Source organism: Fistularia commersonii, chromosome 19 (assembly GCF_037954325.1).
Source record: "Fistularia commersonii isolate RoL2024-O1a breed Wild chromosome 19, RoL_Fcom_v1.0, whole genome shotgun sequence".
NCBI lineage: Eukaryota > Metazoa > Chordata > Actinopteri > Syngnathiformes > Fistulariidae > Fistularia > Fistularia commersonii.
In genome coordinates this window covers 3,272,381-3,287,500 of record NC_141302.1, presented here as the reverse complement: position 1 = coordinate 3,287,500, position 15,120 = coordinate 3,272,381, and the positions used below count along the sequence as shown (strand labels likewise).

Here is a 15,120-nt window from a genome sequence, read left to right as displayed (position 1 = left end):
TTGGTAGAATGACTAATTTTTCACCCCCCCCTCCAGAGGCCCTGCGCATCCAATCCGGCTCCGGGTCCCGGGGGGCCGGGGGGTCCGGGCTGCCGGGGTTTGGAGCGCGCTGCCGCTATGGGCAGATGTTACTGGCTCTGAAGAGGAAAAAAGAAAAAAAACACACCATCAAGAATCAAATGGAGCATTTCAGAGCCTCTCTGTCTTTGTCTTTATCACTCGCCCAGAGAGAGAGGGATGGAGGGATGATGGAGAGGAACAACTCCATGTTGTTGCCTTTGGAGACGTCTTCATGTCAGTGTGTGTTTAAACATTTAACACTCCGGGATCACTCACCGCCGGGGTTTGAGTTTAAATGGATCTGTCAAGTCGGGCTTTTCCGATCCCGTCAGAAAAAGCCACCGGAGAATATCGCCTTTTTTAATTTAATCTTTTTTTTTTTTTTTTTTTTACGGTTGTAGCTTTTATATCCGCCTTGGGTTTAATTAAATCATTAAAAAAAAAAAAAAATCAAAAATGTACTTTACGCCTCCCGGGAGCTGTAAAATAAGGCACACAAAAAAAAAGAACATTTAAAATATTTTTAGCCATTTATCCCTTTTTGATTGTTTTTTATTGCGCTGTAAAACTACATTGGCGGCAAGCCCGCCATATTGGAACAGAAAGGAAAAAAAATACAGCATACGTGTGTGTTTTGTGTGTGTGTGTGTGTGTGTTTTCCTCCATCCTTCTTCAAAAAAGGTGGAATTTTCCCGCCATAATTTTCCAGATCGCAAGTCCTTCTCTTCGCCAAATGGAAATGGATCCTTCTCCTCGCACCTCCAAAGGCGGCTTGGCGACCCGAGAAGCAGAACCTCCAAACTCCCGCCCTTGCGAGCGCCGCGCGGCGCGGCGTGGAGGACGTCGAGTGCCACGTGCACGCCCCCCCCTTCTTCTTCCGTTGAGCAGATAAAAGGTGGCATCTGTCTTCATTGTGCTGCTAAACCCGGGGGAGGTGTATGCAAATTCCTGGATTTGGGCGCTGAGCAAACCAAACATGGTCGTCCCGGACATTTCCTGCGTCTCCCTGGACAAAGCCTGGGAATCGTTCACGGCGGTGACGGGGGGGGAGGGGGGTTGCGGGTTCAATTCCCGCAATTCCTGAGTCTAAAAACATGCAGGAGCTTCACTGGAGACCCCGAATTTCCCCGGACGTGTGAATGAAAGGGGGAGCGAACATATAAAGTAATGAACGAACGATGATGTGAATGAAAGAGTGAACTCTTGACCAGAATGTTTCTATCACATAAATGACAGGATGAATGTTATTTGTCCCTGTTTGATGTGCAAATGAGTGACTGAATGATTTAATGTCTGTATATGAGCTGCAAATGAGAGGGTGAGTGTTGTAATGTATGATTATATGAATGAGAGGGTGAATGACTGCACGTCTCTACATGACGTGTGAATGAAAGGGTGAACAAAAATATAAAGTAATGAACAAATGATGATGTGAATGAGAATGTTTCTATCCCATGAATGACAGGATGATGTTATTTGTCCCTGTTTGATGTGCAAATGAGTGAATAAATGGTTTAATGTCTGTATATGAGGTACAAATGAGAGGGCGAGTGTTGTAATGTACGATTATATGAATGAGAGGGTGAATGAATGGACATCTCTACATGACGTGTGAATGAATGAATGAATGAATGTTAATGTCTATATATGACGTGTGAATGAGTGAATGGCCTATGTGTCTCTATGGAATGTGAATGAAAGGGTGAATGATCACATGTCTCTAGTTGATGTGTGAATGAGTGAATGAATGGTTGTGTCTATAAGATGTGAATGAACATTTCGATATTATAATGATTGTACGTCCCAATGGGAATGGATGAACGGGTGGATGTTTTTACATGACATGTGAATGAATGAATGAATGAATTGAGGCCAACAATAAGAACCGACGACCTTCACAGTGCGTTTTGGAGAAGAACCGGAGGACAAACGCGGTCGGACCAGAGGTGAACTTCAGCGGAGCTGAACGGGGTTCAAGGACGGCAGAGCGATTCCCCTCCTCGCCGATTACATAAAGGTTTAATAACAATAACCGAGCCGGCTTTGAAAACACAGCCGCGTGAAGTCACCAGGAAACAACTGTAAAAACATCTTTGCAGCTCATCGCCGGAGCCCTTCTCCGTAAAGCCTTCCACCCTCGCCTCGGAAAAAAAAAAAAACAGAAAAAAAAAAACGCGCCCGGGTCCAGAAGAAAGGAGACGCTCGCCAGAAAGGAAACCGCAGGCAAGAAATGTCCGTCCGCACCGTAATGTGGAGCAAATATTTTCCCCTGCGCGGACAATGCTGGATGGCGTTTCTGGTGAACGCCAGAAAAATCTCCTAATTCGAATTCCACCCTCCGAGGAGTGAGACGTTATGTAACCCGTAGTTAAACTGGGAGGGGGGGTGAAGTTTACAGGCTTTCTGGTGAAACCAGGCGCGAATCAGGGGATTATCCCTGACAAAAAAACAGAAAAAAAAAAACAAAACAAGGTGTTCTAACCATCTAAATTAAATCCCAAACTGTAAAAAACTTACATCTGATGATGCGTTCACTGACCTGCTCTTTAATCAGTTACTAACCAAACGTGCCGTAAGTTTTTCCTTCCAAACTTCCAAAGATCACAAGACAGTGAAATGGAAGAAAGTTCTGACTGCTATCACGATGAGTATTGCTAAGCTAACCCTAGGAGGCTAACGTCATTGCCGCAGAAAACTGGTGGAAGACGATCAATCGATGATGGCAAAGTTTCAGGCTCGAGGATGAATGAGACGACATGAAGAATTAACCTCGAAGGTTAAGCTAAATGTTAGCACGATTGGCTGAAACAGCCGTAAAAAATGACATTAGCATTCATGATAATGTGGTAGCATCACATCGCTTGGTCAACCCCGCGCAGCTACACTCACCAAGCGCTTTGCCAAGAATTGCCCTTCGAAGGTTAAGCTAAAAGGTTAGCATATTTGGCTACCTCTACACCCGACACAGCCTCGAAATATAATGTTAGCATTCATGACAATATGGTAGTGTCACATCGCTAGGTCAAACCCGCGCAGCTATACTCGCCTAGCGCTTTGCCAAGAATTGCCCTTCGAAGGTTAAGCTAGACGTTAGCATATTTGGCTACCTCTACAACTGACAAGATGTTAGCATTCGTGACAATGTGGTAGCGTTGCATTGCTAGTTGAGCCCCGCGCAGCTTTACTCACCTAGCGCTTGATGTTTACATCCTGGAGCGGAATGCTAACGTGTGTCTAAGGAGATGCTAGCATTTAGCTTTAGCATCACACACCGTTCCACGCATCCACAAGCAACAGACGGTCACCATGCTCCGATCGTAAATGACGCTAACTGGAAACGGGGGCTCTTTCCCCCCTCCTGTTTGGAAAACAGCCCATTTTCTCACATTTCCTTCCCAACAACACGACCATCTTGCAAATGCCGCCGCCTCAAACACGCGCACACACACACGCACACACACACACACACCTGCGAGCCCAGACTGACCTCCGCGCTCAGGAGGGCCGACACTTTTTTTTTTTTAAACGTATTTGCAGTTTTCCTTGGCCGGATTTCCAAAACATAAACAGCCGAAAAACCCCGTTACGCTCCCGCGGGTCACGGTGGAACCCGATCTCCGCTTTTTTTTTTTTTTTTTTTTCTTTTTTCAATTTTTTTCTGCAATCCGGGGATTCCAGCGGTGCCTGGAATCCTCCCGGGGCCCCTGAGTTTTTCTAATTTGACTCCACGGAGGAAAGAAAACTACATAAACACACACATGTCTCTCATGTTTACGGCCCCCCTCGCGGTACCATGTGACCCCCCCGCGTCCGAGTTTATGAGATAGAATTTCAATCGTCTCCCCTTTTTCCCGACTCGTAAACTGTGTAATGAGTTTCATTCGCCTCGGCTACATCGGGCTCAAACCGCCGAGGTGACCGCAGCAGTGTTCATAAAGATCACAGGGAATCCTCACACACACACACACACACACACACACTCGCTTCTGCTCAGCACATGCCCAGCGACTCCTACATTTGGTGTGAATTTCCAGGCCGTTAATTTGGGGGGAACATCGCTTCTAAAGGAAACGGCCCGACGTTTGTGGTTCCTCTTTCATAGAAAAAAAAAAAAAAAAGAAAGGCGCTCCATTAAAGGCTGTGTTTGGCGTAAATCAACGCCGAGCGCCGACACGACGCGACAACGGGCGGGGTTTTCAACGGCGATCGCGTTCCGGCAGCTCCGGGTTTCGAAGACGGGAAATAAAATGGAACGAGGGCTCTGCCGAGACCGTTAAAGAGGTGAGAAGTTGCTAATCCAGAGCTTTTGACGACGTGACGTGAACTTAAAATGTTTATTTTCATATCTGAGAAAAGTGCTAACCGTTAGCGGTGGTTAGCGCTTGCGGTCCTGGGTTCGATTCCGTCGGGGGGGGGAGGCTGGTTCCCCGGGTCTGCGTGGGGTTCCTTCGGGTTCTCCGGGTTCCTCCTGCAGTCTAAAAACATGCAGGAGCTTCACTGGAGACCCTGCATTGACCAGATATGCTAATGAATGAATGTCTCTATATGATGTTTGAATGGGAGCCAATGGTTGAATGTTTCTATATTAAGTGTAAATGAATGAGTGAATGGATGAATGTAACACATGAATTGCAGCACTGTGTGTCTCCGATAAATGAACGACTGAATGGTTTTGTATCTATAAGATGTTAAAATGTGAGTGAATGAATGTCTGTTTGATGAGTGAATGAAAAAGTGAACGGATGAATGATTTGAATGTGAATGTATGATTTGAATGAGAGTGAATGGATGAATGTCCCTAAATGAATTGAATGTGATTGTTTGGATGACTGTCTATATGATTTGAATAAGATGAATGAATGAACACCTCTTTATGATGTAAAAATGAGAGTGAATGGATGAATGTCTAAATGAAGCATAAATGAGCAAGTGAATGACGATGATGATGACGGGAGCTGAAGATGATGAACATCTCCGTATGGTGTGTGAATGAAATAATGAGAGCGTGAATATCCCCATTTGACATGAGCTCACATACAGTACAGTACAATAAACCCCTCTTTCACTTTTTACATATTTATCCAATTATTTTATATGTTATATATTTTTGATCTTCTATTTTTCTGTCTCATATTTCTAACCCAGATTGCCGCTATTGTTGTATTGTTGTGTTGCGTTCTGCTTTTTACAGTTGTTTTTGATTGTTTTTTATTTCACTTTGAGCTGCTATCACTAAATTTCGTTGTGTGTATTGACAGTAAAAGTCTTGAATCCTTGAATGAGAGGGTGAATGGTTGGGTCTCTATGTTGCATAATGAATGAATGCATGAATATCAAACAGGTTTTAGGATTTCATGTCAATATCCACAAAACGCTGATATGTAAATATACATATACACACACACACAAATACCACCTGCAACAGTGACAAAAACCAAAAAAAAAAATGTCTGCAGATGTCAGAGGCAGAAGACGTTACCGGGTTTGATCTTCTCATGACCTGGAGGACCAGGTTCTGAGGTCTGGAGCTGCTGTTTCGCTTCATCCTCACCTCGGGACTTTGGTCACTTCTTCAGCTGGACAAGCGGCAATTACAGCTCCCCACACACACTCCAGCTGGGAACGCCGCCACACACACACACACAAACACGCACACATCATGGAAAAAACCCAAGAATGACTGGACGTCTATTTTCGGGTCGTTTCTGAAAAAGCGGGCGAAAAGAACGCGGCTCCTTTTAAAGCCGAGGTTTGATCCATTTCCTGCACGGCCGCTCAGGCGGATCTCAGCCAACTGTTTGTTTATTTTTTTCATTTTAACAAAACAACTGTTTGGGAGTTTCGCCAAAGACCTGACGGGATTTCTATTACTGTCCTTGTGCGGAGAGGGAAAAAAAAAATCCATTTTGTATCCAAACCCATCCAGATGTTTCATTTGTAGATTTTGCTGCCAGAATCAAAATGATTTTAACAAAATTAAATTAAAAAAAGGTTTTCTTTGCGAGCTTTCGTACATGGTGAACATGATCCGTTAAAGGGTTGTTTTGACGGCCTAGAGGTTATGCAGGATATCGAGATATCGTCCCGTCAGTCTGAAAATGATCGATTCAGAGATAATAATTGAGATAACAATTCTGAATAAAATAGATTTGATGGTTGCGTTTTTTTCCATTTTTGCTGGACAATAAAGTTTTAAAGTTCAAGACCAACGGATATCTTTTTTTGCCATGTGAAAATAAATAACACCACTAAACCAGGACCCATGTTAGCCAATAGCACGCCAAGCTAATGTTAGCCTCAGCTAACAGCAAGGCGACATTTGTTTGCATCTTTATTTTAAAGCAGCTCTCAAAATAAAGAGTTCACGTTTACCTGACTGTTTATGTTAACCAATGAAAAATGCGACATATAAAACTAATCCAATTAAACCGCCAAGGTCTCGTCGACGCTGCGCGTCTATTTTTAGCAGGAAAAGCGTTTTGGTCGTTTCCTTTGACGAGTCTGTTTTTCCCTGTTTGGTTGCAAAAAAAAAAAAAAAAAAAAAACCTCCCCCCTCCTCCATCTTGTTAATAAAGACAAACACACCGGCTGTAAAAACTGCCGCTATAATTCACTTTTTTTTTTTTGGGAGTCACGGCTTTACATAACGCCACACGCTCACTCTCGCACAGACGCGCATACCTTACACACAAAAAAAAAGTAAAAAGTTAAAAAACAGTGAACATTGTACAGAAACCACAACCCCCCCCCATCCCGCTTATTAAACTCTTTTCCCCTGGAAACACTCAGCTAATGTTTTCCAAACCTCTCTCTCTCTCTCTCGCTCTCTCGCCCTCTTTTTCCTCCCTCCATCCCGCGCTTGTTCGCTCCGAGCCTCAGGGCCGAAGGGGTGCACTCCATATTGTCTTCATTAGAGCCGCAGAGCGTCAATCCGGGTTCGTGTGTGTGTGTGTGTGTGTGTGTGTGTCGGGAGGCTGCCGGCTCCTAAACAACATTCTTTAAATTCCCTGTAAACAAGACGGGGGGAAAAAAAAAAAGGAGAGAAATGAGATGTATGGGGAGGACGGGAGGGCGAACACACATGTAAACAATACACTTACGCACGCACACGGGCGCACACGTTCACACACAAACGGGGAAGGATGGAAAAACGGTCAAAGGTCAAATGCGAGAGACATCAAACACACGGGAACACACATGCACGCACACGCACACACACACACACAAAAATAAGGCTGAATACACAGGGAGAGGCTGCAGCTAGAAAGTGGTGGAGGATGACACACACACACACACACACACACACACACACACACACACACACACACACACGTGTTGATGTGCCAATGAAAATGCAAAATAACATCTGGCTGAGGTAAGTGCTGCCGCTCCCCCGCAGGAATGAGAGCATTTAGTAACAAATAAAATGGGGAATCTATGGAAATGACTTAATTTGCATGAGAACAGATTAGTTTTCATGTCTTTCACACACACACACACACACACACACACACACACACACACACACACACACACACATACACACACACACAGCCGGGGCACAATCGCCGAAGTCTAGTGCCGTCCGTTTACTTCATATGTTACACTGCAAACAATGCTGCTTTGTTGGGTCCATTGTCATGTCGTCTGATTGCGAAAAATAAACACACACACGCACACGCACACACACACACACACACACACACACACACACTGGGAGTGGATGAGTAATTGCCCTGACGCAGCGAGGGAGGATGTCCTGTTTGTTGCCCATTGTGGAGCTGTCAGTGGAGTCCTGTCACGCTGGGCTGTGGTGACAGCAGATTGGCCCTGTTTGTTCTTGCTGCACCGTGTTTCGTCCTCACGCCGCTCCCACACACACACACACACACACACACACACACACACACACACACACACACACACACACACGCACACATGCACACAGATACCCAAAGTGAAATTAAGATGAAACAGAAATGTAGACAAATGTGACTATTAACTACCTCACATGATCTAAAAACATTGTCTAGCTCTTTGATTTCATGCCCCGCCCCCCAACGCCGCCGCCGCCGCCGCCACCTCCAGATGTCGACGCTAAATCCCGCAAGAGTGACGAGCTTCAACGGGGGCTTTGAGTATTTACTGCCTGAAAACATTAAGTTGCTGCAGCGTCGGCGGGAGGCTGTGTGACGTATAAAACGGCGAGAGGGGAACACCGATATGACAATGCACGTCTGGGCCAGACTGACCACGTGCACGCACCCGTGCACACCCACCTCCCGGTGGGGAAACTGCAGTAGCAGGAGTGTTGTAAACTCACACGCACACACACACACACACACACAGATGCTGCTGCAGCCACAGAAATTGCCCAATAAAGACGGACAAAAACGGCGTTTTAATGAACCAACATGGCCGCCCACGGGTTCGAGCGCGTCTGAGGAAAGACTGAGTTCATTCCTAAAAAGACACAAAGGGGGAACTGTCTCGGGACGTTTCTCGTCAAGACGCGCGTCTTTTGTCTCATCTTCGCCGGCAGCTTGACGGCGCGACAATGAGACATTTCCCAAGGCGGCGGGAACAATTGTCGGACACGACGTGTTGACGGATGCGGGCTGGTTTACTTGCACGTTAGCGACATGCTAACATTAGCATCGCTGGTTTAACGCAGAATAAAACCCACTTCGGGGTGAAACAGCTGCTAGGTTTTTTTTGAGGGGGGGGGGGGATTTTTCAACAATACCAACGCGGCGGTGTCAGCGCGGCGAGCCGGACGTCACCTGGAGGTAAACAGAATGTGCTCGGCGGGGAGAAGGGAATGTTCTGGACTTGGCTTTCTGGACGACCCGCCGGTGTTCTCATCCTCGGATAACTCAAGACAGCCGCGCATCTTCTCCATCGGAGCCGAGTGCTCCGCAACCAGCCTTTTTTTTTTCTCTCTCGCTCTCTCTCTCGGGAGCTTCGCGCAAACGCAATTTATACGTTGACGTGATTAAGTCTGGATGCGGCTGGTTAAAGGGAGCCAATCAAGCGTCTCTTTGTTCAGCGACGAGCGGCCCCAGACTCAAAAGATCTGCTGACTTTAAACCTCCTAAGATCATGTGTAAAGTATTAAATTTTGAAGTATCCGACGGCGACGGCGGGGTCGGGGCTCGCGGCGGTCTACATGACCCCATGAACACAAAGCATCGCTGTCACAATCGGGGGACGGGAGCGGCCAATGACGAAGCTCCTTTGGAGGTTCTGGTCGTTCCCTAGGGTTCTGCACCTGCCGGGTCACTGACAGACATGGCGGGGAAATATCTTCTCGCTCATCATGTTTGTTTGTTCGCCGGCGTCCAACACGTATGTGACATTTTCTTCAAAACGCTCGTCGCCGCCGCCCAATCACTCCAACACGGATCGGCGTCTTCGTTCGGGGGCGTAAATAAACATTAATGTACTGTATGTCTTCATAGATGATGCCGGGAGATGGGGGGGGTTGTGACAAACACACACACAGACACACACAGACACACACACACACACACACACGGGCCGCCGTTACGCTCGCATTAGCCCAGTTTCTCGGGGAAACTGGTGTTTACAAGCAGCACTTTGTTTCCAAACCGGGGAAAGTTATCCGCCCCGATGATGTCATGTGGATGCGCTCGCCTGGATGTGTGTGTGTGTGTGTGTTAGATTGAAAAACATGTAGGTCTTTGTTTAATCAGAGACAGGGATTTAAAAAAAAAAAACAAAAAAACAAAAAAAGAAGCCTTGGAATTCGAAATAACAGACCCCCCCCCTCCTCCTCCCTGCTCCTCCCTGAGGTTCGTCTGCTTGTTTGCGGTAAACTCTCTGTGACAAAAGCTGTTGGCTGGAAATGTGTGTGTGTGAGTGTGTGTGTGTGTGTGTGTGTGTGCGAGACTCAATGGGACTTGACGGAGAGCAGGGAGGCGCAGAGTGTGTGTGTGTGTGTGTTTGTGGACAGAAAACAGCTGTGTCTGATTGGAAAAAGGGGGTTAAGAAAACAACAAATAGAGTGATTGGAAGACTTTATAAAGTCTGAATAAATAAATAAAATAAATGCATTTACGCTTGTGTTTCTGCCTCTGCATGCTCCGTCTTTCCCTCTGAACTGTCGGGGAAAAACAGGAGGGATCCGACAAACAAGAGGGGAGTCAGATGGGATGCAGGAGCCAGATGCACGTTCTTTTTTTCCCCCCCTTTTTTCCCAGGTTTTCTCCATCTTTGGCCCGTCTGTAACTCATTCCTCCTCCCTCTTTCTTCCCTCCGCCGGTCGCTTCACCCTGCCGTTCCCTCCGTCTCCCCTAATAAAAGCCGTATGAGCGCAGAGCGCCGATTCTTTCCTCCTCCTCCGGCCGCCAGTGATTTAATGCGAGCCAACAGACCAAATGAATTTCGGCAAATAAACCCCCTCCCCTGATTCGACGTGAGCCGGAGGCTTCTCGGGACCTTCGGACCAAACGCTCGGGTTGAAGACTTTTTTTGTTCTCTAATTTCTCCATGTATTAGGTGTGATCTTGAGAATTATAGAGGAATCCGTGACAGGAGTGGAGGCTGCATGGGCATAAATTAAAAAGACGGACTTTTGGGCAAGTCGGTCAACACTTTTCTGAAGATGCAACGCGTCCGACACGCGGCCGAACCCTGACTTACGAGCGCATTTACTTCCTTGTTTTCCTGATTTATTTTTTTTATTTTTTGCTTTGTGATACGAGCCGGTATCTGCGATAGAAGCGGGCGGGATGAGCGTTTAACGCCGACGTGGCCGCCGCTGTCCGTCGAGTTGTGTTTTAAAAACGGTCGGAGGCGCCGCCCGCCACTAGCTAGCAGCTCATGGAGAAGCATGAGCGGCGTGTGCGTGTTCTGGACTCTTCTATGAAGAGACGGAGAGGATAGTTACTGAGATTTGGTGCAGCGGACGGAGGGAACGTCATTCGGCATTCTCGTTACATTTAGCCACACATTGTAGCATTCAGTGTGTAATCAGTAAGTTTAGTTAAGCGATAGAGCCCGAAATTAAACTCCTCCAACATCTGCTGCGTCTTCATCCGATCTGTAGGTGAATACGATTAATAAAATTTTCATATTGTCTTTCATTGTGTATTGTTTTTTTTTTTTTTTTTTACACATTATTTGTTATTTATGAAGTACATTTTTCTTATGTAAAAACACGTAACAAAGCCGTGGGGCTGAAACCGACTCGTTTCGGCTTCTTTCAACAGGGAAAGTGAATTTGATATACGAGCAAATCGAGTTACGAGCCGACTCACGGAGCCAATTGAACTTGTAAGTCGAGGAATTACTGTGTTAGCTAGAATACCCGACACCTTGTCGGTACTTCATATACAAAAGTACAAAACCAGGGTTTAATTCCTCCGGACTTGAGCCAAATAAGCTGGAACAGGGGTTTTCTTTGTGGATTTTAATAGGGTGAAACTGCGCCGTAAGCATCGCGGGTTTGTTTCCCCTTCGCTGTAACACCCAAAGTGTGATATTTGACTAATGGATGGCAGAGTATGTGTGTGTGTGTGTGTGTGTGCGTCTCGGTGTGCAGATTCAGGGGCACGCACGGCGCTCTGCTCCAAAATTGAACCCAAAACTCTCTTCGCCATCATCCCGACCCCGCCGCCGCCCCAGACGCTCGACTCATCGCCCGCGTTTCACCCCCGTCGGGGGGGATTTTCTTTTCCCCCGGGTGCTGCGGGCTGTCGGCGCCCGAGACCGGAGACCCCCCCCACCCCCCCCCCAACCCCCCCCCGACAGCCGGCGACTTTCTCTCGCAAATGAACACACACACATACACAAACACGCGTCTGAGAGGCGAACAAATGGGAAAAAAAAACAAAAAAACAAAAAAAAAACAAAACCCACATGTGCGGAGGTTGCGGGTCGGCAACAAAGGGATGTTAAGAGCTACGAGACACTCGTGGGGGGGCGGAGGGGCGGGGGGGGGGGGGGGGGGGGACAAGACGCACTTTCATCCGTGCAGCCCGACTTATAGAAACAAGGACAGACACATGAAAAGAACCCGTGCAGACAAAAAGGCTGTGTGCGAGCGAGAGTTCAGAAGGACAGACAAACACACACACACACACACACACACATAGCTGTTTATCTTTCACGCGCCGTCGTCGGCGCAACACCTGTTTTCGTCCGAAACGGACCGTTTCACACACCTTTGATGGCGCCGATGACCCGGTCCAGGTGCTTGGTGTCGTTGCGGTCTGGCCGGCAGCTTGGGCTGATCTCCAGAGAGTAGTCCGGCCCGTACTCTGTGAAGAACTAACATGGACATCACATCACCACAATTATTATTGCAACTCCTGAATTTGTGGACTTTTTTGGGGCAATGTGTGTGTGTGTGTGTGTGTGTGTGTGTGTGTCTCGCTCGGCGCTTTCATCTCTAACATCTGCGTGCAGCCGAACCGCCAGAGTACACTCTCTTGCGCTTTGTCTGTGTGTGTGTGTGTGTGTGTGTGAAGACCGCGGCCTCCTTTCCTGGAAATGTGAAGGAGAAGCGAAACGGGCTTCTGATATCGGCGGCATCGGGGGGGGAAAAAAAAAAAACAAAAAAACAAAAGGAAAAAAAAAAACAAAAAAACAGGTGTGCAGGTGTGGAAACGCGGATTTGGAACCGGACTCGGGCGAGATGGAGCGAGGCGATTTCAGCGAATACCGGAGGCCGCTGGCATCGGAGCCGGCCGGCGTGAAAACACAGCGAGCGGGTTCAACTAGAAGTGAAAAGCCGAAGAGCGTCGGTAAGAGGGGAGGGGAGGGGAAGCATTCCAGGGAATTTGCCGGGGCCGTGACTCAATGCCATGAGAGCAAAACAAACTCGAGAGGCCGGCTTTTTGACCACAAGTGCGTCAGTCCGATGGCGGCGGCTGTTGTTGAAGCCTTGGACTCCGGAGAGTCAGCGGAACGATCGCGCTCGCCAAGGCGACCGAGGCCCTGAGACGAAAAAAAAAAACACGAATATGCTGCCAGGTGAGCGGCGCAGGCGATCCCGGCCCGTCGCTCTGAGTCCTTGTATCGCCCTGCTTCCTTGATTTCACGCATGTCCAGGTAGGTGCGGCTGTTTGGAAATAAAAAAAAAATAAACCCTAGTGGCGGCTCTCTATGGAGCGGTGGGTGAATCTGTCTTGGCACGAGTTGCCTGGCGACAGAACGTGTTTTTTTGTTTTTTTTTTTAATTTCTGGGCACCGTTTGGATCGGAGATGCGTCCAGCAATCAGCGGAAAACAAGAAGACACCGCGGGGTTTTTTTTTTTTTTTTTTTTGTGAAGCTCCGGGTGCTGAGCACCAGGCTTGTGCCGCCGATGCCGTGATTCTGAACCCGTGTCACACAGTTCGGGGAAATTTCGACACGGCCCAGATGACTCTTCTCCCCTTCGCTTCTCCGGCGGCTTCCGCAAGATCTTCACGCTGGACCGGGCGGAGCAGAACACGGGCGACGTTCGAGGGCTTCGGGCGGTCGGACGAATTCTTCCGAGACAAACGCTGGTTTGTGCGGCTTCGCTAATTCGCGTCTGCGATTCGTCAAGAAACTGGTATCTTGAGACGAACAAAATTCTTCCACAAATCTCGAGCCTGTGCGTGTTTTCTGCGTGTTTTCATATAAAAAAAAAAAAAAAAGAAGGTTCTTTTCGATTATCTATTCAGTGTTCGGTTGAAATAATGATGAAACTTTTTCAAATCTGAAAAGATGTTGCCTTAAATTGCGTGATGGGACGATCTTGCGGCGGGCCGCCGACTGTTCGGCGAAAGGGAGTCTGCCAACATCCCATAATGATTTCGCTGACCATACAGTAACGTTAAAGACAGGGACGCCCGGCCTTTGATTGAGACTCTTCGGCGGATCAGACCGACGTAATTAGAGACAACTTCAGAGGGTCTGTTGGCAAAGCAGAGATGGACGCTCACGCACACACACACACACACACACACACACACAGTATACTTATGTTTACTTGAAACACAAAGACCACTCTGTCTTTGTTTAATCGCTTTTGTGTGTGTCAGCGACAGGGTGCTAGCATGTATAGCAAATGTCGATGCATGCGTGTGTGTGTGTGTGTGTGTGTGTGTGTGTGTTTGCTGATAAATGCATACAGACGCGGGGCAAAACCTCGTCTCCCCGTGTTTGTGTCTGTTTCCAATTAGCCGCGATGAGTTTCAGTGTCTTACCTCCGGTCTCAGCTGAGTTCAGCATGAGAGTGGTTACTTAACACACTAGCAGACAGGACGGACACGGACAGACACACACACACACACACACACACTTAATGTATTCCCATGAACCCGCTGCTCTGTCTCCTGCTGTCCAGAAACACACACACCAGTCACACACAGTCTCCTGCTGGCTGCTTGTTTGGCTTGGACGGCCGTGGAGGAGAGCGAAGCAGAGAGAGAACCGCTGAATTAAACACAACACTTATTTTCCTATAATATTCAAAACCCTTTCGCTTCTCGGTCCGCAAGGACAAGGGAGGACAGAAAAAAAAAAAAAAAAAGCAGGTGAGATGAGGGGAAGTCAGGAAAGGGTCGCGTGAAACAAGGTCAGGAATAAAGAGGGAAAAGATAAAGAGTCGGGTTTATTTAGTGTCCTTAACACGGACACCCCCTGCTCATCACTCACTCCAGGGAAAAGCCGGCCTTGCCCGCAAGAACACTTTCGCCGCCTGCGTTTTTTGCACCTGTAGCTGCCGTTTTTTTCCACCCTATCATAAAATACGACCCGAAAAACATTCGGTTGTTGTCTGTGTGTTCACAGGCCTGTCTAAGAGAGCGCGAATCTGTTTTTTCCCCCCCCGGATATTCCCCGTTTTACAGCGCGGGGTTAGAAAACGTCAAAAGCGGCGGCCGCAAAACAGGCCTCGCTTTAGTTTGGCGTCGCCTAACTGCTGCCGCCGGCGGTTATTTGGTTCACGTTTGGAAAAAAAAAGAGGGCTGCACAAGGAGGAAATATGTAACTGGAAGTTAATACTCTTTTAATAACAAGTTCTGAACCAATAGTTCAAGTTTTGTTTTCATCCGTTACTGCAGTGT

The 15,120-nt window shown here is 47.5% G+C and overlaps 2 protein-coding genes across 3 annotated transcripts in view; both read right to left on the bottom strand.

Annotated features, from left to right (window-relative positions):
* cited1 (Cbp/p300 interacting transactivator with ED-rich tail 1) overlaps nt 1-523 on the bottom strand; it is a 5,881-nt gene extending 5,358 nt beyond the window's left edge. Inside the window, exon 1 of the mRNA XM_086166322.1 lies at nt 1-523. This exon is cut by the window's left edge and continues 659 nt beyond it. The gene's annotated coding sequence lies outside the window, so the exon portion shown is untranslated.
* A 2,501-nt stretch (nt 524-3,024) lies between these two features.
* Nucleotides 3,025-15,120, bottom strand: part of hdac8 (histone deacetylase 8) — a 28,573-nt gene continuing 16,477 nt past the window's right edge. Inside the window, exons 10-12 of one of the 2 annotated variants that reach the window (XR_015107624.1) lie at nt 12,249-12,354; nt 6,866-7,067; nt 3,025-6,741 (exon numbers count right to left, since the gene is read on the bottom strand). Coding sequence is in view for 1 of the 2 variants with exons in the window: in XM_086166320.1 (XP_086022446.1) it covers nt 7,045-7,067; nt 12,249-12,354 (129 nt within the window). In the remaining variant the exon portion in view is untranslated. Of the gene's footprint in view, nt 7,068-12,248; nt 12,355-15,120 lie in introns of both variants that reach the window. The other variant, XM_086166320.1, reaches the window with a different exon arrangement.